This window comes from Mesoplodon densirostris, chromosome 6, assembly GCF_025265405.1.
Source record: "Mesoplodon densirostris isolate mMesDen1 chromosome 6, mMesDen1 primary haplotype, whole genome shotgun sequence".
Classification (NCBI taxonomy): Eukaryota; Metazoa; Chordata; class Mammalia; order Artiodactyla; family Ziphiidae; genus Mesoplodon; species Mesoplodon densirostris.
Window position 1 is genome coordinate 1,075,163 of NC_082666.1, and position 27,541 is coordinate 1,102,703.

A 27,541-nucleotide genomic window follows, 5' to 3' on the forward strand; every position below is an offset into this window, starting at 1 on the left:
TGCACCGTAACTACTGAGCCTGCGCTCTAGAGCCTGCAAGCCACAACTACTGAGCCCGTGTGCCACAGCTACTAAAGCCCAGGCGCGTAGAGCCCGTGCTCTGCAACAAGAGAAGCCACCACAATGAGAAACCCACGCACTGCAACGAAGAGTAGCCCCCGCTCGCCGCAACTAGGGAAAGCTGGCGTGCAGCAATGAAGACCCAACACAGCCATAAATGAATAAATTTTATTTGTTAAAAAAAAAAACCATCAGAAGAAAACAGTATTTGTCAGGCCGGTGGGGGCGGGGGGCTGGGACTTCTTGACTAAGTGGCCAGCGGCACTGTCCATGACCCGCGTGTGTCCAAGCGCTCCATTTCTGTACACACTTGCACACACAGCCCGCACGTGCTCCAGGGCCAGTTTCCGGGAATATTGGGAGCTCCCTCCGACCAGGAGGAAAACAGGACCAACACCCCAGTAGGCAGGCGGGCGGCAGGCAGGGGCCCTGGAGGAGCAACAAGCCTGCACGCACAAGCAGCAAGGGCTGGACGGGATGGGACGGGCAGCAGCGGGGATGCTCTGTCCAGGTTAGAAGGGCAGAGCGGGGAGGCACGTGCCCGTGGGAACGTGGAGGAGGGATACCGTCTGCGTCTGCGTCTGGCCCACCGTGCGGTGCTCAGCACGCCAGGCGTTCCCCTGGGGGAGGGGAAGAGGGGTCTGCAGAGGACTCGGTACATGAGGCGTACTTGTGGGTGACCACACACAGAGACAAGAATTAAAACAAAAGGATCCAAATCCACGAGGGCGGTGCCTTGGCCAGTGACGGAGGTGGTGAGAGGGAAAGGAAGCAGGACTTCAACTTTTCTGCAATGTTTCTTTTTAATTAAAATACATAATTCAAAACGTGTACATCTGTTAATTTTGGACACACGGAGCTTATTATTCTCTGTGCCTTTCAATTCTTTAACTTCTCAAAATAGAGAAGTGACAGTGTTGTCACAGGTCCTCTGTAAGGACTCTGGCTCTTGAGCACCCAGTCCTGGTCACTAGTGCACCTGGGTGTGGCCAGCTCCCGGCCAGGACGCCGTGCCCATCCTGCAGCCCCGGGCTGAGGCCCTGACCAGGTCCAGCCGAGGTGCAAGCCTGTGCTCAGGCTGCCCGGGCTCTGCCACTGTCGAAGGAACACCTGGAGGCCGGGCAAGTCCTGGTCCTGGGGAGACGCCACCTGTCAGGTCCCAAACGCAGACGAAGCCATCGGCCACTCTTCCAGGCCCGGGGGCCCTACACAGAGGGGCGGGGCAGGCCCAGAATCGGGGGCACGCACGTGGCCCTGCTCTCCAGGGCAGCCCCTGGGGAGGCCTGAGGGACGAGGAGCTGCCCAGCCAGTAACATCCCAGAAGAGAGAACGGCTGGCTTCACCGAGGCCCGCACGAGCCAGCCTGCAGTGTCAGGGAGCCCACGGAACTGCTCAAGGAGCTGGCGACACACAGAGCATGGAGGCCAGCAGGCCAGGAGGCCCCGGCCAGTCGCTGATGGCCAGGGCGAGAGCCAGATGGACACCACTCACCGAAGAGATTCAGAGGTTTAACAGCAACTCCTCCACACCCAACAGGGAAGACGACGTGTCTTGCGGGGGCTGGGCAGGGGGGCGCTGGACGTGCGCCCTGCACGCGCCACGGGGCAGGGGACACGGGATGCCCTCCCCGCCTGCTGGCCTGGTCAGAATGGCCCAGCAGGGCTCTCCCTGGAGCGGCAGCCGGGCCCAAGACCGTCCCTCCTCTCCAGCAGCTCCTCACTGTGGCCCCAGCCGCCCCACTGCAGGCTGAGGGCTCCACACCTGCACGGCCCACCCGCTGGGGACACGCGGGCCTACAGCCCACCCCGATGGCCTTGGGCTGAACCCCTTCCTGGGAGGCAGCCCCTGCCTGTGGGACGTGAGCTCGCAGGTGCCCGCCCAGCGCAGTGGCCCCGCTCCCGGGGGCAGCAGCTAGAGCCCTGTCAGGTCCACTATGGCCTTGATGAAGATGGCGTCGTCACGCACGTAGGAATTCTTGGCCTCCATCTTGGAGACGGGGCAGAAAAGCGGGCAGCCGCTCGCGATGTTCATGTCGCTGACCGGCCTCTGGAAGGAGGACGAGGTCACGTCGGGCCTGAAGGCGTCAATCACGTGCTCCCGGTTGTTCTGGTCCAGCAACATCAGGGTCACCTGGGAGGAGAGCGCCCAGGGGACAGCACGTGAGTCACAGCCTGCCCAGCCGCCAGGAGCCCGGTCTGCAGTCAAGTGCCGGGAGCACGGCCGCCACGGGTTGGCCCGGTCTGTCCATCTGTGCCCATCCCGGCGTTTTCTGTCCACTGACACCAGGATCCAAGGCTGAAGCCCAGCACCCCGCGCCACGTCCATTTGTGCTTTTTTCTGACAACGCTTGTCTAAGGGACGTTTTCTCACCAAAGAGCCCACGCGGCTGTCCCCACCCCCAGGAACAGCACCCCTCAGGGAGAAGCACGAGTTGGCCCCGCGCTCAGTGACGCCACCAACTCCACGAGGGCCACAGGGCTGCCCAGTGTCGTCATGGCGTCTGTCCTGACTAGTGCCCGGGCCTCCAATTCCTCCCCCGCGTGGGCTCTGGCTTCCCAAGGGTTGGGCCATGCCCTCAGATCAAGGCCCCCTGGCGGCCCCCCTTCCTTGGGACAAACTCTCCGCGGCAGCCCCACCACTAACTGCTGGTCCCGAGTGGCTGACCGGCGGCGCGGCCCAGGAGACGACACTGCCCGAGCACTGAGGTGTGGTGACGCCGACACTTGTCACCCAGGGGCTCCCGCGTGCCCGCACAGCCGGGGCAGGGTCTCGCGCACCTTCTGGTTGAAGGGCCAGCGCAGGAGGGCGTCGTGGGGGCCCTTCATCAGAACGAAGAAGAGGGACAGGTGCGTCCCGCGCCCGGTGCCATCTCCGTTCAGGTAGGCGCGCAGACACATCTTGTAGCCGTACCTGCTGGTGTAGAAGGCTGTGGGGAGGTGCTGGTGAGCGCCCAGGGCTCAGCCCATGCGGCCACCTCCCCAGGAAACACACACACGCCACTCAGGGTGGAGGGCACAAGGAGCGAACGTTCTCCTCCAGGCACGCAGTCAGCTGCTCGTGCAGACAGACTTCTCTTAAAAACGGAAGTAGTAATCAGACACGGCACTTTTAGGAAACCCTAAATGCGACCCCGCACTGGCCCTGCTACCAACCGGGAAGGAACCTCAGGGGCTGGACTGAGACTCGAGCACCAGGCAGGGGCTCTGGGCAGAGGGGCTGCGGTTGGACTGAGCCCGACCTGGACGAGCCTCATGTCCAACGGGGAGCAGCGGGGTGACCACGGACGTGGTGCGCCTGCCGTTTAAGGAACGAGACGTGACTCTGACGTGAGGCTGGTGACTGTGGGCTCAGGAGCTGGCTCTGCCGGGGCACCCTGCTGCTCCTGGCCGCAGCAGGGGGCAGACCCCAGCCCGGGCATGTGGGGGCCCAGGGTAGCAGCAGTGCAGGGGGAGGGCGAGTTCCGGAAGAACACCTGGGGAGAAGATGGCGGGCGTGCGGCCAGCCACGGCTTCCTGGCGCTTCCTGGCGAAGTCCGGGATCTTCCAGATGAACACCCCGTCGAAGGTGGACGCCTCCATCTCGTGGACCTTCTGCTCCAGGTCGGCCATGGCAAGGTCCTTCAGGCCGATGCTCCTCTCCAGCTGCTGCACCTGGGGGCACGGGGCCTGTCAGGATGCGCCCCTGGGGCGCCAGGCCAGAGGGGCCTGGGGCTCACCCGCCTCCACAGAGACCAGCTGCCCTCTGGCAGGAACGTGCTATGAAGCGACCCCCGTGCCCAGCGCCTCAGCCTTTTGCTGGGTCAGCTGCTCTCGGATGGGCTCCAAGCCCACGAGACCCCCGACCCCAGGAGGAAACGCGCTCGTGGGACCCGCGTGAAGCGCCAGGCACGGTCCCCACGGCCACCTCTGCCCCCCAGTCGGAGAAGAGGCTCCACCCTCGGCCCCTCTGAGCCCCGCGTCGGGCCCTGCGGGGAAGGGGCTCAGAGAGGAGCTCTGTTCAGGCCCAGCGCGGAGAGCCGAGTGCCCGCTGGAAATGCAGGCGCTGCCCTCAAACTCCTGGCTCTGCAGCCCCCTGAGCTCCTGGCACCCGCCCAACGAGGCCTGGGCACTGCGGGAGAGCGGGCACAAACCTTATTACTCAGGGCTTCGATCCTGTCTTGGTCCAGCCGGTGCTGCCGGCCACAGGCCTCGGCAGTCACAGCCACCCGCTCCACCTCCCGGTTCAGCACGCAGACGATGTTCTCGAAGGTGGCCGTCTTCCGCTCCAGGGCCTCGCACCTCTGCAGCAGCTCCGCCACCTGGGAGGGCGCTGCCCCCGGGCCCGGCGTGCTGGCCCCCCAGCCCTGCTCGCCCTGGCCGAGGAGCGGGGGCCCAGCCTGCAGCAGGGCGCCCAGAAGCAGGGCCAGGTGCTCCCGGAGCCGCTGCGCCTCGTGCTCCTGCAGCCTCTCGCCCTCCACCTGCCGAGGCATGACACCCGCACTCAGCCCTGGGGGCCCGCGGCCTTACACCTCGACAGAGCACCGGTGCCCGGCGCGCGGCGGCGACACGAGGGTGACCTGCCCTCTCGCTCACCTGCCAGCGCTGCGTCTGTCACTGTCTGAACTCAACCACATCTGCGAAACACAGACCTCCCTACGTGACTCACTCGTGTTTCAGGTGATGGGAGAGACACCGCGAAAGAAGTGGCCGCGGCTGGGCGGGGGGAGAGGAATAGAACTCATCTTAAATAGTCCCTACGGATCTGGCTTTGCAGCCACATCCCGTCCAAAGCTCCACAACGAGTTTGGAGGGTCAGACAGCCTCAAAAAGCCGAAAGTGGATAGAAAGGGACGAACCTCCACGTGAGGCCCAGCGCCCGGGAGCGCCCTGGGATGGCCGGGGACCTGAGGCTTCCAGAAGCTGGGCCAAGGCCGGCTGGATCCACAGGGTCAATAGGACACTCGTCCTCAGTGGGACGTGAAGAGGCCGTGGCAGCGTGTGCCCTAGGCCCCTCCTCTGGCCTCTAACGGCCCCCACGCCAGGGATCCCCGGGCCTGAGCGGGAAACGACCAGCACCGCGTTGCCCAGAAGCAGGATGTCAGACACAAACCAAGGGGACGGAAGGGGCGTTGCCCTTGTTCGCTCTCGTTAGAAAAAACAAAGCCGGACACCGGGACCAAGTGTCATGACGTCACCAAGTGACAACACCGCCAGGCTGCTGCCACCGGAAATGCTGCTGGGGTGTCGCTGAGAGCAGAGGGCTGGTGCACCCCTATCTATGGAGCCGGCCTCCGCTTGCAGGGCCTGCACACGCCCAGCCCTCGGGGGCACAGAACAGGTAGGAAAGGAGGGCGAGGGCCACATGAGCAGGGAGCTGCCCGGGCCCGAGGGAGCCGCACAGAAGCTGGCAGGTGAGACGGGCAGAGAGGAGGTGGGTCAGGACCTGGGGAATGTCAGCGTGCTGGAGCAAAGCCAAGCCAGGGACCGGGGTGCGATCAAGCAGGAGGGCCACACAGGCCACAGAGGGGAGGCGGGGAGGCAGAGAGGCTCCAGGACCCATCTGCAGGCAGAATGGAGGCTTTCTGGGAGACTGGATGTGTTGGGAGAGACAGGAGGCGGGTCCAGAACGACCACTGGGCTTTTGGCCAGAAGAGCCGGGTGGAGCAAGGTGTGCTTTCTGGGGGAGGTGAGAGGACGGGCAGAGGGGGCATCGCTAGACCTCAGGGGGCTGCGACATGCTGGGGGTTCCCAGCAGCTGGGCGGTCAAGGCTGGGCACCAGGGATCACCTGGAGGACGAGCGGACAGAGCCGGGACACCTGAGGGCCGGATTGGAGGTGGAGTGGAGGCCGTGTCCGCAGGGCGCGGTCACGTCCGCCGGCCTCTGCGTGGGAACCAGGAGCTCCTGGCGGTCCCGCTGCAGACCTGGACTCACCATCTCGGGGCAGCCGACAGCGTGGAACCTGCAGGGGACTCGGCATCTGCCACATGTCCTGACGTGGTCCTGAAACTGACGGGCCTGACATCAGAGCCCGGTCCTCCTCCGCTCCAGCCGCTCCTGCACCAACTGGGCCAGCGTCCCACCAAAGGACCCTCGCACCCGCCCCAATGGCCTCTGCACGCTCGGGCCGGCCGAAACCCAACGACCTGCCCCCAAAGCTGCAGTGTACACTCGAGCACACACGCAAACGCGTGCACGTGTGTGTTTGAGGCACATGGGCCGTCTGGGATCACCCGCAGAGCCCGTCCCGTGAGCGGGCCTCTGCGTCCCAGAGAGCAGCCCTGCCCACCTCCTCCCTCACAGGCCGGTCTGAGGCCCTGGGGCCTGGGGGCCGACAGCCTGGATTCCAAACGGAGCCAGGAGTGAGGAGAAGCAGCCTGACCGGGGATCAGACCCCCACGCTGACCCGGCGGGGCGCTGGCCCATGGCCACACTCAGAGCAGAGCAGAACCCAAGACCCAGAGGGTGGCCAGCTGACCCGGGCAGTGCCTGGGCCGAGGGAGACACAGCCAGACCGACATTGCCCGAAGTGGGGGGAGGGGAAGGGGCAGCCACTGGCCTCCACCTGCCAGGGGCCCAAACTGTGAGGAATCAGACTTACACCTGCAGGAGACAGAGAATTTCCTCTGTACCTGGGAGCGGAAAACAATCCCAACTCTGGATCAAAATCCAGAAACAATGAGAAAAACCTTGAAAAGTGCCCCCCAAACCAAAAATACCATTAACTAAAAGGACAAATAACTGCAACTTACAGCCCTGATTTACAAAGAGCTCCAAAAACAGAAAGAAGAGGACAAATGCCCGTCAAGAAATGCGCAGGAGTCACAAATGCTCCCCAGGAAGAGAAACGCAGGTGAAATTCAGGCAGAAAGCTCTGGGTCACGCTCACAACTTGAGAAATGCCACCTCAACTAGCCTGGATGCTGTCTTCACCCATCATGTGGGAGAGGCGTGCGCGACCGAGGACAGCTTGGGAGGGATCCGAGCCCCACCAGCTTCCGGAATCACCCTCTTCCCAGCTCTTGCCCTGGAGCACTATAACCGCTGGACGAATACACGAGAGACCAACCTCAGAAGTTCAGAAGAAAGGAGATGAAGGGCCCTCATCGAACAAACTGCAGCTGCCCCCCCGGGGTCAGGCGTGGGCTTCCCACAGGCACGTGAGCATATGCCCTCCCTCCCAGAGCATGGAGGCCGCCTGGCCACCACCGACTCAGCTCCCAGCACAGCCAGGGTGGGCCTGGGGGCCTGCCCGTGGAACCATCGCCACAGCAGGAGCACAGACAAGCCACTGCCCCGTCCTCAGGGACAGAGACCTCCCACAGCGAGAAGAGCCAGGTAAACAGTCCACCTGCCCAGATCCCCGCTCCCTGGGGCCAAGTGGCTCAGATGCAAGGCTGCGCAGTGGGAAGGGGGTGGGAGGGGGTGGCGGGAAGAGGAGGAGCCTGCGACACCCCCCCCCCAGCCCGCCCCCAGAGCCGAGGCGTGGCCTGTCCTCTGAACACCCAGCGGGTCGGCGCGGGGCCCCAGGGGAGCTTTACCTTCTCGCGTGCGATCTTCTTCTTGCCGCAGCCCTCGCAGGTCAAGGGGAACTTGGGGCAGACCTGGTGGTGCGCCTGGAAGAGACGTGGCAGCCATCAGAGCTGAGGCCGGGCCAGCAACGCTCCTGAGCCCCGAGGCTGAGACGGCGGGCGACACGGGGGTCTGCAGATTCAGGACCTGCCCTCGACCGGCAGCCGCTGGGGCAACAGCAGGAGGAGGAGCGCCCCAGCGCCCCGAGAGTACTGCCACCGGGTGCCAGGCTGGCGGACTTCCTGCTGGCGGGGGACCCAAGCGGCCAGAGCACCTCCGAGACCCCTGACCCCTGGGCTGCCTCTAGAGCTGAGCTTCCCGGGTGTGAAAAACACCTCAGGGACCCGACCAGCCAAATGCAGACTAACAGCGGCTTCTTCAACAAACGGCAGAGAGAAAAAGACGCCCAAAGGGAAAGGCTGCAGGTGAAGAGACCTGCAGACCCAGCAGGGGGGCGTCCGGGTCCTGACCCAGCAGATCCACGTGACCCACACGGACAGACCCCGGACACGTGGGCACCGAGCTCGCTCGTGACCTCAGGAACCCCGTGAAGCTCCAGACATGATGTAACCCACGAGAAGGTGGCCCGCCCTTCACAAACAAGCGACTCCTTTCAGATAAAGCCACACGGCGTTCGGAGCGAACCCAGGGGGGCTGCCGGCCGAGCGAGGGTGGCGTGGCCGCACGCTGCCGTCCCCCCGTGCGAGCTCAGCCCCGACCCGGGGCCGCCAGGAGCCTCCGACCCGCCGGCACGCGCTCACCTTCATGTCGGCCGGGCAGCAGGGTGCCCTGCAGTGCCGGCAGCTGAGGCTCCGCTCCGGGCACTCGTGTTCCAGGTGGTGCTCCTTCTCGCCCCGGCGCACCAGGCCTTTACACGCCGGGCACTCGGTCAGCACGCACGGGCAGCGTCCTTCGTGGCAGCTCTGGCAATGAAGGGGGTGGGGCGTGGGCGGAGCCGCGGGGTTCGGGGCCGCGGGGGCCGCTGCAGCCACGCCTCTAACCCCGCTCCGGCGCAGAGATCAGGACCCAGGTCCAGCCGGCGGAGCCCCACCCTCGGGACACAGAGGGGACAGTGAGCGGGGCTGCGGGAGCAGGTTCTAAGTGGACGGAGGGCAGAGAAGGGACGCCGTGCGTGGGGACCAGAGCGAGAAGCGGACGGAAACACAGACGCCCACTCGTCCCGACGCCCAGGCTGAGAGCCCCCATCCCTGCCCTCCTGGAGCTGAGGACGTGCAGGGTGACGTGGCCAGGGAGGCAGGGGCCCAGCCTGGGCTTCCGAAGGGTCAGGTGGGGCCCAGGCGGGGCCCAGCAAAGCCAGCAGCGCGGGCAGGGCCCGACCCGGACAGGCGTGGCCCTGAGCAGCGCAGCACTGGGGGGGCTGCGGCAGCGGCTGAAGAGGTGAGAAAGGGTGGGACCTGGAAACGGGGCCGCGAGCCTACGGGGCAGACAGAAGCTGTGCGCAGCCCTCAGGAAACGCCGGCCGGGAAGGGGCACAGAGGGCGGGCCAGTAAGCAGAGAACGGGAGAGGACGGTTTGTTTGCTGTTGTTTTTTAAAACCTGTGGTCAAATACACATCACACAAAATCGACCCCTGGTAAGTACGCAACCTGGGCACCGAGCACGTCCACGCCGTGGGGTCAGCACCTCCACCAAGATTCAGGCTGGGCGCCTGACAAGCTGGGACAGCTCAGGGCCCCCGCAGAGCTCGCAGAGCTCCGCTGCAGTGACCTTGAGGAAGGAGGAGCCTCCTGCGGGCTCTGTCTCCACGTGGCCTACAGTCCGGGGCCGAGCGAACAGGCCAGCCGAGTCTCCACCCCATGCAGCAGGCTCGGCTGCCGGGGCCAAAGCTCACCATTCGGGGAGTGAGAAGTGGTGCCAGGTGAACCTCAGAGACACGGCACGTGTGGCGCTCTCCCGGCAGCCGGGATGCGGAGACTTCAGATGTGGTGCCCGTGGCACTCCCGCCTCCTCACAGGACCCAGGGCTCCACGTCTCCCGCAGGGACACACGTCAGATGGAACTCGGCCTTCTCAGCAAGCCTCCCCGGTAACCCCACTCAACCCGACAGGGCTCCGTGGACGCTGCCGCAGAGGCCCGGCCCCAGGACACAGACCGGCCGTGCGGGTGGGCAGGACGCCATGAGGTATAGGGAGCAAAGCAGAGGCGACACCTTCCCTGAGGGCTCCTGCTCCGGCGACAGCTCCTCAAAGGTTCCACGGCGGCCATGCCCGGGAGGAGCTTCCCTCGACCGCCAGGGCACCCCCAGCTTCCCCAGACAGGGCCCTGGTCTGGCCACACTGAGCACAGCCCAAACCATCACACCGAGCCACAGGGGAGCCTCGGAAACAACCACGCTCGTGAAACAAAAACGACAGCACCCAGAGGGCACTTGGATCTGATCAAAGCAAAAGAAAATGCTCAAGGATGAGCCCTGGGGCCACTGGACAACTGGAGAGGGACGCCCGCAGCCAGCGCTGACCACCCGGCCCCACACCGCTCGCCACTCAGCAGGTGCCCCTTGGATTCAGCGCCCCCGAAGCCCATTCCTGGCCCAGGAGCACCAGCACCCTCACAGGCTGGCACGGGCTCCGTGGGCCCCCACTCCCACCAGGTCGCTCAGGGAAATCAATATGCATTCAACCAGAACTCAAGCTAAATGCTTAGGCATTTCAACTTTGGATTCCCTGACACGTGAGCACGTCCAACTCTGCTCACCTTTCAGCTGCAAAATGTCCCCATAACCTGGTCCTCCCGCAGGTCCGCCCGGACCCCTCCTCTGAAGCCCGAGGCCCCTTCTCCCTGCTGTTCCTTCCACGCAGCCCCTGCTTCTCGCTTCCAGAAGAGCAGTCCCCAGGGCTGCTGTGTACTTGGCAGCCACTCCTGACACCTTCTAACTGAACTGAAGTCTTAACTCACTAGGTTTTTAGAAAATACTAGACATCGTTGCAAAGGAAAAACTTATTCAAAGGCTGACCAGGATTTGCCCCATCTCTCCACACTCTCAGGAGCTCAGCCGCAGCCTCGGCATTTCCCAGCACCACCCCAATTTTGAGCAACCCAAAGGGCAAACGTGTTGGCTCCAGGCTGGAAGCGGGGCCACCGCTGCAGCAAGGTGGCCGCCCCACGCCCTGAGGTGGGGTCTCACCCCAGCTAAAGATAGGTTTACCCTACGTCAAAGGCTGCACTGAGAGACCCAGAGCAGTGCCCGTCTCCCACGTGACCAACCCCCAGGGACTTTCCTGAGTTCCCCGGGTGCAGCCAGGGACTTTCCAGCCTGCATGCCTGCAGGACCGGCGCAGGGCCCACGGGCTGGCTACGGTCCCAGGCCCTTGGCCAGGGGCCTGCAAAGCCGCCACCCATACCAGCGGCCTGGAGGCGGCAGAAACCCCAGAGGACTCGGGAGCTGGGGTTATTCCGCCTGTCCCCAGGGGTCTTTGGTCCCCTCAAAAGGCGACACGGAGTACCCACTGCACTCCCTGCTGGGGCTCCCTGCCCCCCCAGGAGAGACCCTGCCCCGAGGCCAGCTCTCTGGACAGTGCTGGGCAACAACAGCTCAGGCCCATCTGCTGAGCAGGGCCTCGGTGGCAGCACGCCCTGCCTGCGCCCCTGCCCCACAGTGGCCCCTGGGCATCGGAGGCCTCTGTCCATGGCCTGCAGTCCTGCTCCCCGGAAGGGCACAGAGAGGCCTCCGCTTCCAGGCCCAGGCAGCCGTCAGAGGAAAGCCCAGCTTCTGCCCACCTGACCACCGGCTCCAGCCCCAGACACGGCCAAGCTGTTCCTCTGGCAAAACGCAACCGAGAGCCTGAAGCCCACGAAGTCGAGTTGGTCAAGAGGACCAGAGGACGTCGCTGCGCAGCGCTCCGGACGGGAGCAGGAGGAACTCAGGACCCCAGTTTCAGAGCCGACGGGCTCTCCCCTGTGTCGTGACTCAGTCGCAGCCCGGCGCCCACCCCATGGCAGGGAGGCTGCTCCGTGGCCTGGGCAGCCATGCGTGTAGGCAAGCCGGGTCCCCTGCAAACAGCCCCTCCAGCCTCGCCAGCCTCGGCCGCATGGGACAGCACCAAGGCCTCCCCACCTTGAGGACCCAGCCCATTACTCTGCACCACTGCACACGACCTCCCAGCCCGGGCAGCCTCCACTCCACCTCCTGTCTCACAGGGCTGGTTCCCGCAGGTTCTGTCCTTCTCTGCTGGGCTCATCTCACTGAGACCCCAAAGCTGATTGAGAGTGGCCTCAGCGTGATGTCCCCAAGGTCCGTCCCCACTGTAGCCTGGGGCGGGGTTCCCTTCCTCTCATAACTGGACACTATTCCATGGCATGACCAGCCCACATCTTGTGTGTCCTGCCCTCTGCCAGGGACACTTGGCTGCCGGGAACACTCGTGCGCAGGCACCTTGGAGACGTAAGTTTTTAAGAGCGTTTGATCACCAGGAAGAGCATCCAGCTGGGCTCACAGCCGCAGGTTCAGCTGCCAGAGGCCCAGCACACAGGGACCCCGACACGCCAGCCTCCCACGGCAGAGACAGGCCTGCAAGATATGCACCCGGCCACTGCCCTTGTCACTGGCCAGATGCCTTCCTGTGACCCCAGAATGGACATGCAGGCTACTCCTGAGTCTTCCAATGTCAGCACTATCCAAGTGAGGAAAGACAACAAAGTCCCGTCGGCGAGAAAGCTAATTTCCTGCCTGCGCGGCACTCTCAGGGCCGGACCAGGGTCCCCGCACACACCGCTGCTCCCCGCCACCGCACTGCGGCCGGAGGACCGCGTCCACGGACACACCAGCAAACAGCCCACACAGGGTGAGCATCCCACCCCCGGCCACACGCCCGGCTCCCCCGGCTCCAGAGTCCAGGTGGGCACGTCCGGAGCAGCAGCTGCACCCCCTTCCGCGGGAGTCAGGCGGGCTTGAAGCTGCTCTGCGGGAGGGGCTTCAGCCAGCGCAGGGCAGCCCCTACCTCGTACTCCTTCAGGGTCCCCTTCCAGGTGCAGCCCTCACTGGGACAGACGGCCGGCAGGCTCTCTACCTCCCTGCGGGCAGCATTGTCCGGGAAAGCCTGGGGAGAGAGCGTCCCTCGGGTAAGCCCCCTCCCAGCCGCCCACCCACCTGGCGCCCCACACCACGAGCCTTCGGGGGAGGCTCGGGACCGGGGCGCCTCTCCCGCAGCCGTTCCCAGGCTCCCTCTCCCCTCGACACCATCAGCGTGGACGGCTCACTCACCGAGCTGCTCTCCAGGATAGAGACGCCTTCCTCGTAAATGCCCTCGTTCACGCAGGCGGCACAGTTCTGGGGCCCGGAGCTGGTGGGGAGAGTGGGAGCCCGCGCTGTGAAACCCGCCATGGAGGGTGGGAGGCCCGCGGCCTCGCCAACACAGGCCCACGCCATGGCTCGGGCTCTGGAGCTTCTGTCGGCCGCCGGGGCGGCCGGCGGACATGGCGCACCGTGCGAGACGCTCGGGGCCCAGCCCCAAACCCCGGCCCGTCTGAACGCGACCCGCGCAGACGACCCGCGCAGACGGATGCCAGGACCAGGGGCTGCTGTCCTCCTGCTGACGGGCCGGAGGCCCCACCTCCCGACCCCGCAGGGACTCGGGCGCCCAGCGCGAAGGGAGCGGGAGCCTCCAGGCAATTTTAAACTGTCCGGTTCCCACCAGAGACAAGGAGAAGCAGGAAAACAGACCCTATGGAGATGCTTGACTTCACCCCACAGCAAAGCAGCCCTGGGCCACGCGGGCATCAGCATCCGCTCCTGGCTGCTCCCAGCGCCCCTACCTCAGGATGCTGCTCAGGCAGAAGGAACAGTAGCGGTGGCCACACTGAGCCTGGAAGGGCCTGCGCAGGACGTTCCTGCAGGCTGAGCACAGGTACTTGTCCTCTAGCTTGGTCCCCAGGAGGGTCTTGGAGAAGCCAGGCTGCAGCAGGTCCAGGGAGCCGGGAGGGGTCGCGCTGGCCGCAGCCATGAGCACCGCAGCCCCACCAAGGCCAAGCCCTAAGGGAGAGCACAGCGTGTCACGGCGGGTCCGGGGACGTGCAAGGCCTGGGCCATTGGGCCTCTGAGAGGCAGGACGTCGGCGCTCCGGGGAGCCCCGCGCAGGCCAGGCTAAGGCTGAGACGGCGGGCACCCGCATGCCCGCTGCAGCCCTGGGCCCAGCGGGCCGTCCTTGTGGCCGCCCGGCCCGGGCCTCTGCTCCCGGGCCAGCTGGCCGGGCTCGCGTGTGACCGTGACCGCGGACCCCGATCCTTGCGCCCTGCCGTCTCCCCAAGGCTCCAGGTGTGACTGTGTCCTTAGAACATTGGACAGCTTGGCAGGCGACGTCCCCGGGCAGGCCCAGGAGACGGCCATACCAACCCTCAGCCCCAAGACAGGGGTGTGGCCCGCGTGCAGCTGCTGCTCCGCTTCCGTCCCCACAGCCAGGGTCCCTCTCACTTCAGAGCTGCCCTCTGCCGTCCACCAGGCCTTGGTAAGGCCGCCAAGGTAAGGTAACCAGGATGGGCGAGTGGGGGGAGGGTCCCCCACAGCACTCAGAGACCTGCTCATCGTCCACTACCCTGGCAGGCCACCCCAGCCCTTTGTGCAAATCCCCAAAGAGCTCTCCCTGCCCCCGCACGCCCCCAGCACACACACCCACGTCTGCCCTGGGGTTTGGGCATGGTCAAGTCAGGATGCTATGAAACTCTGCCCCTTTCCGGGGCGGCTGGGGGGGCTCTGCTTGGGCAGCGACTGTGCACAGGAGGCCACGTGCACTGTCCTAAGCTGGCCTGACACCGAGGGTACAGCACAGACGGCGTCGTCCCCTAGCTGCTGGGCAAAGCCACTCTCAACCAGCCATGGGGTCTGTAACGCAGGCGGCCTTACTCGGGGGCCCCCGCAGACCCCAGGACGTTTCCCAACCCACATTCTTGCCTCCAGCCACCGACAGAAGGGACGCTGTGCCCGGGCACCTCGGGAGGGCACCTCTGCCTCTCTCGTGCTCTCCTCACACTGGCAGGCCTGGCCCCTGGAGGGTCCATCTGTCCATTTGACAGCTGGGGGATCTCATTCCTTCAAGCCCTCACAACACAGATGTGCAAGCATGAGAGGTGCCTTTATTAGTAAAACCTTTTGGTGGACGATGTGAACAAAAAGTCCCAAGAGCTCAAGGACGCGCCCCCAGTGTGGTCCAGGGCAGCTCAAGGTCAGGCTGTGGTGGCCACACGCGTGTGTGCGTCTGGAACACAGGCCCGTGAAGGTGCACTCCCTCCCGCATGAGAAGCATCACGTTCCTAGCTTCCCTTTTTTTTCTGGTCATGCTACTGAACTGATTTCGTAACCTTGATGGTTTAAAACATCATGGCTCCAGACTACATGAGAAAGAGGAGTTTTTATTTTTGAATATAACTAGGAAAAAAAAAGCCACCTTCTTTAGGTCGAAACTCTGTATTCGTTATAAGGTGTTAAATAAACGAAATGTGGGAATTCCCTGGTGGTCCAGTCGTTAGGGCGCCACACTTTCACTGCCGAGGGCGCGGGTTCAGTCCCTGGTTGGGAAAACTAAGATCCCACGAGCCACGGGGCGGCCATAAATAAATAAATAGACAAACAAAATAAACAAGATGAAACGCAAAGGCCTCTGTGACTGCAGCCATGTTTTACACAGGCAGGGCCAGAAAGCAAAATAAAAAATGAAGCACGGGCCTCCCTGGTGGCGCAAGTGGTTGAGAGTCCGCCTGCCGATGCAGGGGATACGGGTTCGTGCCCCGGTCTGGGAGGATCCCATATGCCGCGGAGCGGCTGGGCCCGTGAGCCATGGCCGCTGAGCCTGCGCGTCCGGAGCCTGCGCGTCCGGAGCCTGTGCTCCGCAACGGGGGAGGCCACAACAGTGAGAGGCCCGCATACCGCAAAAAAAAAAAAAAAAAAAAAGAAGCTCGTGCAAGGCGCGAGGATGAGGGTGACGCTTTTTTCGTTGCCCACCTCAAACACAGTCTCCAGGGGACCTGTCAGGAGAGACCTTCTTCTTTTGCGATGACTTTCCGCCCGAATGTGGCCGGCCTGGGGGAAACACTTTTTGGGCAACTGACCACACCTTCTGTGGCAGATCGAGCCCATTTTATTAATCCATGGACCTTTACTCCTGTTGGACATAAAAGAACCACAAACGGTCTCTTTTTTGAGCAATAAAGAAGGAAAAGGCCCCAACACACAGTGGGCCTCGCCTTCCCCACTCAGTGGTCACGGCTACTTGGCGCGGCAGGAGGGTGGGCGGCCACGTGGTCAGAGGGCACCCCCGCCACGCCCTAGGAGGTCTCAGTGCTTAAGGCCTTAAATGTCTTATTCAAGTCACAGTTATACACTTGAACCCTCAAGAGCTGTAATGGAAAACATCACACAGACTCTAAAGCGCCGTGCCCAAACTCAGCGCTGAAAGCCACCCGCTGCTGCTGTGCCACCCGCCCAAGCATGAGAAGAAACCCCCCGAGTTTCGGGCCCTTTCGGACCCTCCTGGCGCGCACACTCCACCCACCTGCAGTCACACAGGGCTGGGGGCTGGGCGACCGGCAGCCTTTGTACTTAGGGGTCAGATGTTACAAGCCTCCAGTATGGAACCAAAACCCCCTACTGGTCCTTCCAAGCTTCCAGTTTATTTTCCAAATCCTGACTCTCAGGCAAGGTGGTAAAAAACAGGAACTACGTCCATTCACACGACTCGCCTGGGAGTGTGAACGAGTATTCCCACACGGCCCGGCCCTGGTCTCACACTTAATTCACTCCCCAAATATGCTCCAGACGTGAATGCACTAACTTTATACAACAAACTTGCATTTTGTTGAAACGGCATTTCTACTACATACACAACATCATTTACAGGATAATTCCAGTTACATGAAGCTCGAGGATAGGCGAAACTAACCTATGACGATAGAAGTTAGAGCAGCAGTTACCCTTGGGGTTGGGAACTGCGATACAACAGACGTTGGGTCTTCGTCCCGGTTCTTGGCACAAAGCACCCAGAACCCCTGGGGCTTCCTGAGCCATGGGGACAGAGGGGCACCTCTGTTTATTCAGAAGCCCCTTCACCACCACCCCCACCTCCACGGCGGCGGCGACACTGGCCATTGACTGAATCACCAGTGATTCAATCAATCCTGCCTTCAGAAGGGAGCCCCGGTGAAAACCCCAAACGACCGGGTTTGGAGAGCTTCTGGGTTGAACATGTGGAGGTGCTGGGAAGGGGGGCGCTGGAGAGGGCGTGGAGGCTCCGCGTCCCTCCCTGTTCCTGGCCCTGTGTGTCTCTCCCAGCGGGCTGTTACGCACGTTTCTCTGAGCCCTTCTAGCAAATTCCTGACCCCAAGGAGGGGGTCATGGGGACCCTCAATTTACAGTCGGTCAGTCAGAAGTATGGGAGGCCCCGCCTCCCCACTGGCATCTGAAGTGGGGTGGGGGCAGCCTTGTGTGACCAAACTCTTAACACAAGCGGTCTGTGCTAACTCCAGGCGGCCAGTGTCAGAACTGAATTAAACTGCAGGATGCCCAGTCGGCATCTATCAAGAAAGGCAGAACTGCTTGGTGTGGGGAAACCCACACATTTGGAGTCAGAAATCCTGTGAGAAGCGAAACAGAGAAGCTTTCCATGCAGGAGGGTCAGTGTTGCCTGAGGGACGCGAGGGCTTCTGGAAGGCGAGGAGTGACTGTATATGTGGACACAGGTGCATCTGGCTGTACATTTAGGATTTGTGCTTTTTGCTGCATGTATACCTCATTTTAAAAAGAAAGAGATGGAGTTTCTATTCCCGGAGAGTCGAAAAAAAGATGGTGAGATCCCTAGTCACGGTACACCACGCACATTTATCCAGAGTAACCCTGCTTCATACTATTAACAATGGCAGAATAACCTCAAAAACCGGTTTTAACACAAAAGAAGCCCCCCCCAGGTGAGGCTGCATCTCCCTCCTGCCTCCCCACCCCCAGGAGAGTGGGGGGCATCTGGCACCCCACCGCTGTTCTGCCATTTCCTGTGATGCAGGCCCCCTTCCCAGGCCCAGGTCCCACCTGGGTACACAGCAGGAGGACCCAGGGAAAGAGCCGTCCCTGTGAGAAATCACCGAGACCCCGACTGAGCCGGAGGCCGCTGGGCAGCTGGGCTCCACCGTCCTCAGCCCGGTGTGTGGGGGTCAGGGCCTAATTCTAAGAAGGGTACGTTGCTGCCCAAACCAACATCCCATCAGGTGTCGGAGCACTTGGCTGCCGGGAGCCACCTGTTGCCAGCAGACACACGGGTTCAACCCAGGAGCTTCCCTCTGGGATGCCCCAACGCAAGGACCAAACTCCCCCAAATCCACGCTCCACTGACAGCTGCCCCCGCTGCGTGCCACGCTGGGCCCCCAGGTGTAAGACTCCTGAAGCAACTCTCAGGGACCTGTGACCGCACACAGCGTGCGAGCGCGGAGGGCCCCCAGGGCCTCACATCCACGCGAACGTCATCGCTGGCACTACTTTCATCTTCGTTCAAGCTCAACGTGATGCCAAGTGGTCTGGTACCAACTTAGCGCCCAGCAACCGTTTACACTAAAGCACACAGCAAACGCTGCGCCGTCCCTTCCCGCCCGCGCCCACTCGCAGCCACTCGTGCCATCCACACACCCAGATTCTTATGAAACACTGGGGCCATCAACAGGGAGACGCTGATCAATGACGACGCAGCGATTCTGCCCCTTTGAGGCCCCAGCCCCGCCCCACGCCCACCTCAAACGGGCCAGGAAATCCACTGGCTCTACCGGCTACAAACATCCAGGACCTGACCACACTGCTACCACTGGGCCCGGCCACCATCTACTGTGACCTGACTCACTGCAGGAGCCTCCCGAGGCCCTTAAATACGAGCTGGGGATTTGGGCTCCTCCCTCAGACCCCCAGGCTTCCAGGGCCTCTGCTGCTCGGCTTCCTGAAAAACCATCGCCTCCCCGCACCGTTCCTCGGCCCGGGCAGCATCGCGGGCCTGGACGCAGGGAGGAGGGACCCGGGCCCATGGGAGGTGCGGGGGTGCCCTCCGTGCTCCCAAGGCTCCCGCCGGTCACTGGCTCCTATACCCCTGTGTCTGACCCTTCCTCCGCGCTGCACCACTTGCCCAGCCGGGCGCGACCCCGCCACAGAGCAGGGCACCCCAATCCTGGAGCCCGCACTGTAGTCACCTCCGCTACTCACCTCCTACCCACACTGCTGCCGTGTACTCGCCTCCCTAAATCACAGCCAGTCTCCAAGAACACCTGCCCCAAACGCCATCTCCACCGCCTGCTGGCCCTGCAGGGAACACGGTGGCCACTCTGTTCCTGCTCAGAGCCAGGGGACAGCTTCCGTGGAGCCTGCCCCCCTCACCCGAGGGTCAGCCGCACTGTGGAACAAGGACATGTCCTCCCTCTGATAACACAGCCCAGGCCTTTGGGGAGTGGTCCTCACCCATCTCCGTGAAGGAGCAGGCCCAGGACACAGGGAGGACGGGGCAACAGGCCCAGGTGTGGACTCAGGAACAGACGGAAGGGGTGCACCCCATTCTTGGCATGATCTGTGGAGCCTGTGGGTCATTTTTTTCTGGGTTTTCTTCTCTGGACCTTCCTCCCCTGACCCATGTGTGCGCTGCCCTGCGCTGGAAACCCGCCTGCTGGACCGTGCCCAGTCCGCGCTGGTGTGCTGACCGGGCGGGCGGGCGGGCAGGCAGGCTGGCATCTCTCACTGCCAGAGGGGGGCCCACACCTGGCTCAGAACTAAGTCAGAAGGCCTTTTCTTCCCGGAGAAAACATTTTCTCCAGCACCAAGTGATGGCTGTAAATTCTGTGCTCTAGTCCACAGTTTATGACCGCTGCTGAAACAACCCATTTCTTCAGGTCCCCAGAGGAAGGACATGCGTGTTTGTCTCCCCATGAGCGAGCCAGTGATGTAATACGTGACCTTCACTCTGTCTGTCGCTCCGCATGGATGTTTCCAGGCTCCCGCTGTGCATCACGCGTGGAGCTGGGGAGACTGGGCAGCACCACTACCGATGCAGTCAACAGGCGAGGGCCACAGGGCACAATGCAACCTCGGTGGCAGAGGTCTGCGACGCAGGGGGGACCCCGGAAGGGCCCATGGCACGGCCTGGGTGTGTCAGGAGGCGCGCTCAGGGCCGTCCCAGGCCGAAGGACCAGAGAGCACAGGGGCCCAAATCACAGCTCCGGCCTTTGGGAGCTGCAGCCTCAGGGGGGCTGGGCTGTGTCCCCAGGCGTGGGGCTGAGGCGGGGGACCGGCCAGGCTGGGGCCTGGAATCAGAGAGAGCGGCTGCTCGAATGTGTGACGATGCTACTGCTGAAAGCACTGAAAGAAAAGGCTTTCAGAAAAGCACCGCTTAGGATTTTGCTTGAAATTCAAGCAACGGTGAGTTCTGCGGTGTGTAAATTACACTGCAATAAAGCTGTTAAAAAAAACCTCAAACAACAGTTCTGGGCTGCTTGGGACCTCCACCTAAAGCCAGTAACTGAGTTGCTAAACGCTGCCGGGGACATGTGCTCCCTGAGTCACGCAGGGCCCGGCGTCAGGCCTGGCACGCCCCCTGCTCTGCTAGATTCAAGGCCGGGCGGAGCGGCTGCTGTCACAGGCGCAGCTGTCCCCAGCTCTCCCCGGTCCCCACCGTCCGGTCCACGAGGAGCCCGCTCTGTCTCCAGGGAGCGTCTGGCCCCGCACACACAGCAGTTTTCTGAGTCCCCACGCCAGGCTCCGTCCGCCCCGGCAGCTCCCTAGACCCCTGCATCCTCCCCATCCACCTCGGGGCTCGGTGTCACCGTCGGACAAGGCCCAAGCTCAGGGGGGTCGGAGGCACGGGGAGAGGGCCCAGGGCAGCAAGCGACAAGCGGCGACCCTGAGGTCCAGGCCGCCCGCGGAGCCCGTCCGGACCCCGAGCGGGGCAGGAAGCCCCTCGGGGGCAAGAAGGGGCGGGGCGCCGCGGGCCGCAGCCGAGGCTCGGGGGCGGCCCGGGGGGGCGTGGACCCCGCGCGGGCCCGGGCCGGCCGCCGGGGACGCCCCGCCGTTCGCGAACTTTCCTGTGAGGGGCCCGCTCCGACTTTCAGTTTCCGGCTCCGAGAAATCCCCTCAGGCCCGCGCGCGGCGGCGGCCGTGCCTCCCGCCGGGCCTCCGGGCACCGCGTGCTCCCCCGCCCCCGCCCCTCGACCTCGACCCCGACCCCCGACCCCCAACCCTAACCCCCGCAGCGCGACTCACCAACCGCCGCCGCGCGCCCGGAATCGCCTGCCCGCCCGCCGCCGCCGCCGCCGCCGCCCCGCCCACGAGCCCGCCTGATGGATTGATGTGGGGACCTACCAGGAGCGCGCAGGAAGCCACACAGGGCACCGATTGACCAGCTTTCTCCCCCGCCCCCTGCTTCGGGCCCTCCCTCCTGACGGACTGACACAAAAGCCTACCAAGCTCCCGCAGAGAGCCACAGCGGGCGCCGATTGGCCAGCTTTCTCCCCCGCCCCTCCCGCCTCGGGCCCTCACTACTAACTGACTGACACAACAGCCTACCAGAAGCGCGCAGGGAGCCGCAGCGGGCGCCGATTGGACGGAGCTGACGCGGCTAGGGTACTTAAGTCGCCCGCGGACTCTTTCTAGGCAAGAGTCCGCCTGCGCGGGCTCGGCTCTCTGTTCGGAGGGTGTGCTCCGCGCTTCCCGCAGAGGGTTAGCTCCAGGCGCAGGGCTGGGTCCCAGTGTGGGTTACATTTAGACGCCGCTCACCTAAAGGGTAGGAAGGCTTGCGAAGTCTCCTTTCGGAGTAGTGAAATGTTCTAGATCTAGGTAGTGGCGACGGTTGCCCGACATTACAAAGTACAATTACACTGAATTGTTAGGTTTAAACGGTGAATTTTATCTTATGTGAATTTCACCACCAAACAAAACAATATGCACAGCCTATGGCACATGGACACACACGAGTGGAAATATTTAGAAAGGAAGCGGTGGTCTTCACCAGAAAAAAGGGGCAGCACACTGCCGCTAAGTGTGTGACCTGAGGACAAGCCGTTTCTCATCTGCTAAAGGAGAGTGGGGACAATTTGGATTCTCTCCTGGGGAATACAGCTTTCTAAATACCTGAGAACAGCGTCTCATCTGATACCAGCACCCGGAAATGGGGACGGCTCTCCCCATTTTGCAGAAAAGGAAAGATTACGAGAGGCAAGATTCCTTACCCAGGTCACACAGCACGCTGGGCACCCCAGCTCCAGGGGGAGCATCTGAAGCCACGCAGACTGTTCAAGGACAGAGTAAACGACACAGGCAGGCTGTGAAGCCACATGATGTAAACGGTCCACGCTATGTCCAGAAGTACTCGCATCACACTGCATAAATCATTACTTGGTTTGGAGTCGGAATTCCCCGATCCCAAACGCCACATCCCCGGGATACAGCAGCAAGGCCACTACGCCTGCATTACAAGTTCTGTGAACTTCAAGGCTGAGTTTGCCACCAGCAGCCGTGGAAACCTCCTCAGTCCCCACCTACGCGTTCCATGAGGTTTCCCTCAAGGCCCATAACTAAGCAAGCTGTCAGATGTAAGGAGGTTTCTCCTCCCAGGGTCTGGGGGGCCGAGGCCGTCCTGTGAACCCACTGGCAGCACAGAGGAAATGGCTCTTGCTGCAGAGAGGAGGTCCCCCCTCAGCAGCACCCCTCTTTCTTCAGGGTAAAATGGAAGTTGTTTGCCTGCCTTCTGCAGTGACTCCCTGGGGAGGGTCAGACCTCACTCACCCTTCCAGCATCGGGGACAGCACAGAAGCGCTGGGCTCAGGGCCCCCTCAGCCCACCCTGCATCCCGAAGAGATTTCCTGGACGAAGGTCTTGTTTCCCGGGAAGGAGGCTGCCTGCAGCCCTAGGCACTGACAGGGCTGAGCCCGTCTCGAAGGACCTGGCGATGCTTCCAGCATGAAAATGATTTCATATCTCTCAGACTGCCAGTTTCAGAGGATTTTCCTGAATACATTGTGTGTGTGTGTGTGTGTGTGTGTGTGTGTGAGAGAGAGAGAGAGAGAGAGATTCTGACAACAGGCCCCTGAATTCAGATTGGGTAGAGGGAACCTCGGCAGGGAGGGGCTGCTGACTGAGAAGCGGCCAGCCCACCCCCGCCTGCCAGCTCAGAAGGGTGACACCTCGATCCAGGCGGGCTGGAAAAGGGATGACTCACTCTGGTCGTCTGGCAACTCAGGGGATTCCCACGCGGGTTCCTTCCTGCCAAAAAGAAAGCAAAACTCAGCCTCTGAGGCAGCCATGCGGGGAGGTGGCTGGGACAGCCCCCAGCAGACCCTAGAGGGGGCCTGTGTCGTCCACCTGCTCCCTGAGGGCTGGGGTCTAGGGCCTCTATCCTGTGCCTCAGTGCCCCCCAGAGAGAGGCGTGGGCCTGGCTAAAGATCCGTGTCGATGCTGCGGTGGACGCTGGCTTTTCACAGCTCGCCGGCCAGGCAGGAGAGGCCCCATCAGCTGCCCACTGGGCCTGCAGACCCCGGGGGAGGGTGCTGCCGCAGCCACCCACTCTGCCCCAAGGCCCCCTCTCCCAGGCCCCTGGCGCCTGCCCCGCCCCCTTGGCTTTCCTCCCTCGGGTCCTGGTCTGCGCCCAGGACATTTCTGAATGCTGGTGGCACCTCCGCTCCCCACTGGCGTGGCCAGTCCCCTTGGACATCTCACCTCCCATCCTTTACTCACCCAGGTCTCTGGGAGACAGCACTCAGGGCCAGGAGGCAGGAAGGCCGACGTGGGCCCCCATTTAGGGCCCTGGACATGGGCTGCCCCTCCTGTGCCCGGTGCTGTCCCCAGAGCAGAGGCCGGCACTGAGCGGAGCCAGCCTCCCAGTACAGCCCACTTCCCATCCTGAGAGCTCGGCCCCGCTTCTTTTCTCGTTTTTCAGACATTTGAAGGTCAACTGGGGGCTGCAGCTTCTGAAAGGAGCTGGTTTCACTCTCACTGTGTAATCACCTGATGGACGGGTTTCCAGAAAGGCCAGCCTCCAGCTCTGCCCAGAATTCCCCTGCCTGGGAGTCAGCCACAAGGGGCTTCCCCACTCCCGCTCCTGGAAGTGCACAGCCAGCACTGTCCCTCCCCAAGAAAAGGAGAAAGACGAGGCTGGTGAGGCCCCGCAGCTGACTTCATGGCAGCAGCCAGCGCTCGGGACCAGGACCGCCCAAGCCCAGGCCCTAATGAGGTGCAGAGAGCACGGTGGTGACAGCGTGCACATAGCGCTGCGTCTTCTGTAAGCAAAGGTGGAAAAGAATGGCTTTCGTGTCTGTTTGTACTCTCTGTAGACTCGGGAAGGGGGCAGGAGAAAGTAATCAACGCGATGGGGGCCAAGGAGCGGGCTGTGGTCACTGTACACCATCCCACAGTTTTTAAACCGCCTGGTGGTACCACCGATTCAAAAGCATTTGGTTTTAAGCAACAGAAGGTCATTTCGGAAGCTCTGGAAAACACAGAAAAGTACCAAGAAGAAGGCAAAGATCACCCCAAATTCCCAACCCTGCCCAGATTCCCCACTCAACACCCACCTCCCTTCAGCTGATCTCAGAAAACGGACGCCACCCCACACCCAGAACCGAAGGCCTGGGGGACAACCTCGCAAGCAGAATCACAGGTCCCCGGGCTGCCCTGGCCAGCCCCGGCCTCCGATGCCAGGCCGACCTGGCCCCAGGGCCTTTACACCGGCCAGTGCCTTGCCGGGACCAGCTCCCTCCCTCCCCAGGCGAGGGGCTCAGCCTGGGCCCTCTGCAGGTCCTAGGGTCTCAGATAGAGAAGGTCTCCCTCCTGGTGGCCCTGTGTTAAGTGGGTCCCCTCCCCCACACCCCGTGGGACTAGACTCGGTTTGTGTGCCCGTGTCCTCCGCCAGCTGGGTCCCCGGAGGGCAGCGGCCTCTTCGGCCTCACTGGGGAGCGGCGGCGGGTCCGCGCGCGCCCTCTGCCGGCCGCATCCGGAACTGCCGCTGTGGCCCCTTGACTCCGGCCGGACCTCCCGCCCAGGCACCGCGCACCTGCTCCCTGTGGGGACCTTGCTCCACCGCCTCACTTCGGACCCGCAAACTGTAAGATGGCTCTGCTCACACTCGGACCCAGTAAGTAAGTGATCACCTGGCCAAGGTCCGCAGCTCTGTGTCGGAGAGGCTCGGGGTGGCCTTCAGGGGTCTCCCAGCACCCCACCACAGCAGGCATTCCCCACCCCCCCACTGCCACCTCTTCCATGGGGCTCCCACCTGTCCAGGACCCAGCATTCTTCAGCCCAGCTGGGACCTCTGACCCTGGTTCTGCCAGCTGTCAACCGTACCTCCTTGCTTCCCCAGACCCCAGGCCCATCCTTGGCAGCCCACACTCTCCAGCTGGCCCCCTCTCCTCCCCTGGCCATCTGTAGAGGCCCTGCACCCGGCTCAGCCTAAGTGGTCCTGCCTTCTTCAGCTGAAGGAAGTGGCCACCAGTGCGCAGGAGAAGCTGGCAGCCTCCTCCACTGCCCAGTCCAGCCACTCACCCTCCTGGACCACAGCCCATCCTCTGCTCCCTCACACCTGGCCTTTCCAGTGCTTGCTGGGGACGCCCAGTGGATCTTTTAAGTCCCCTTCTCCATGGGGCCGAGTGTATTCGGTGACAACGACAATGGCTGAAAAGAAAAGCAAGTTGTGAAAATGTTTCCTTCCTGAACTTCATGTGCACAATCATGTGAATAAAAAGTAAATACATTCAATAAACAGTACAAAAAAGGGGGAAGTGATGGATCAAAGCTTTCTTTACATTATGTATTTTCTCAAAAACAAGGGGAGGGCTTCCCTGGTGGCGCAGTGGTTGGGAGTCCGCCTGCCGATGCAGGGGACACGGGTTCGTGCCCCCGTCGTCTGGGAAGATCCCATGTGCCATGGAGCAGCTGGGCCCGTGAGCCATGGCCGCTGAGCCTGTGCGTCCGGAGCCTGTGCTCCGCAACGGGAGAGGCCACAACAGTGAGAGACCGCAAAAAAAAAAAAAAAAAAAGGGGGAATACTTACACCAACATATCCATTTTTTTCACATTAATGAATAACATTATAGACCAGTTTCTGTTTTTGAGTCTTAATATCTGCAAATTTCACAGTGCTTGTCACAATCAGTCTTTTTGCTTCTTGTCATGTTCAATACAGTCCAGCCATATTTGTCCATCTATTTTCACTCGTAGTTGATCAAAGAATACTTTTTATTGACCTTAATAAACTTGGGGTAATTTTCTTTCACTTGAAACCACAGATGTACCAAGTTAGGAAGAACCGTATGTACGTTCTGCAAATTGTGATTCTGTCAGTATCTTTGGTCAAAGCCGATCCTGGTGCCTTTCAGACATCTCTGCAGTTGAAAAATTGTAAATTTCAATGAAAACTCTGAGTGGCTGTACAGAACGACAGGGTTGGAGTAAGTCGGGCGTAATGGCGGTGCTAGTGTCACCTGCTTTATTGTTTAAATGTAGGAGCGCAGAGTTCTGCCAGGGCTGGAAGTACACATGACACCCAAATGTTAGGACGTCCCCCCGAAACACAGGGTGTAGCTGATTTCCACGTAGGATACAAAGTGTGCTGGAGTTTGCCGGTGCCAACAGCCGACAGGAGACATTTTGAGGAGGAGTATTTGTATTTGTATTTTATCACTGACATTATTTAGGATTACTAAATGAACCTTTAGCTAATTGCATCATATACCATTTACCCTTTGGGTCCCAGAGTGAGGCTAGCTGCTGACTACTAGTGAAATTTTTCCCAATTTGATGAAAAACATTAATATATAGATCCAAGAAGCTCAGCAAACCCAAGCAGGATAAATAGGAAGAACTGTATAATTGGGCGCATAATAGGAACCCCCTCCCCCCAAAAAAGAGAAAATCTTGAAGCAGCCAGAGAACATGTCACATTACATGCAGGGCACAATGATCAAAATAGATATGAATGACAGATGATTTATCATTGGAAACAATGGAGGTCAGAACACAATGAGACAATATTTATAAAATATATCCTTCAAGAATAAACACGGCAATTCCTCAAAAAATTAAAAATAGAGTCACCATATGATCAGCAATTCCATTTCTGGGTACATATCCAAATAACTGAAATCAGGGTCTCGAAAAGATATGTGTACATCCATGTTCACAGTAGCACTACTCACAATAACTAAATATGGAAGCAACCTGTGCTCATCAATGGCTGAATGGATAAGCAAAATGTGGTATGTACCTGCGATGGACTACTATTCAGCCTTGAAAAGAAAGAAGTTCTGACACAGGCTACAACATGGATGAACCTTGAGGACGTTAGCTGAGTGAAATAAGCCAGTCACAGAAGGACAAATATTGTAGGATTCCATTTATACGAGGTTCCTAGAATTGTTAAAGTCAGAAAGTCCGAAAGTAGAGTGGTGGGTGCCGAGGGCTGGGGGAGAGGAGGAGTATTCCCATGAACAGTGTTTCATGGGGACAGAGTTTCAGTTTTACAAAATAAAGCGTTCTGGAGATGGATTATGGGTGATGGTTTCACAGTATCATAAATGTATTTAATGCCACTGAACCCTACACTTTAAAAATGGTTAAGATGGTAATTTTTATGTTAAGTGTATTTTATCACAATAAAAAAATGTTTTTTTACAGAGGGGAAAGGGATTACACAAAAGCTGGGCTGCCAGGAAGTGGGATCATGGGGCCACCTCAAGGGCCGTTGGCCATGGTAATCATGAACTGCCTTTAAATGTGTGAGTAACGCCTCCTTCATGAGGTGTACAGACCTTCACATTTACTAGATTTTACTGGGTAGTATTTAGTTGATAACTTTTAATGCTAATTTTCTTCAGGGAGGGACTTCCCTGGCAGTCCAGTGGTTAAGACTTCGCCTTCCAGTGCAGGGGGTGTGGGTTCAAGCCCTGCTCAGGGAGCTAAGATCCCACATGCCTCGTGTCCAA

The 27,541-nt window shown here is 61.2% G+C and overlaps 1 protein-coding gene across 2 annotated transcripts; it reads right to left on the minus strand.

Annotated features, from left to right (window-relative positions):
* Positions 1 to 258: 258 nt before the first annotated feature.
* Positions 259 to 20,873, minus strand: TRAF2 (TNF receptor associated factor 2). 2 transcript variants are annotated; one of them, XM_060100965.1, is made up of 11 exons: positions 20,832 to 20,873; positions 13,382 to 13,598; positions 12,831 to 12,909; positions 12,568 to 12,666; positions 8,371 to 8,532; positions 7,579 to 7,653; positions 5,972 to 6,046; positions 4,190 to 4,516; positions 3,533 to 3,710; positions 2,838 to 2,986; positions 259 to 2,190 (listed from the first exon to the last, which is right to left on the minus strand). In XM_060100965.1, the coding sequence occupies exons 2-11, from the start codon at positions 13,567 to 13,569 to the stop codon at positions 1,972 to 1,974; spliced, it is 1,551 nt and encodes a 516-aa protein (XP_059956948.1). In that variant the 5' UTR covers positions 13,570 to 13,598; positions 20,832 to 20,873; the 3' UTR covers positions 259 to 1,971. The 2 variants fall into 2 exon arrangements, with proteins under 2 accessions (XP_059956948.1, XP_059956947.1); XM_060100964.1 differs by lacking the exon at positions 20,832 to 20,873 and adding an exon at positions 15,561 to 15,581.
* Positions 20,874 to 27,541: the final 6,668 nt, after the last annotated feature.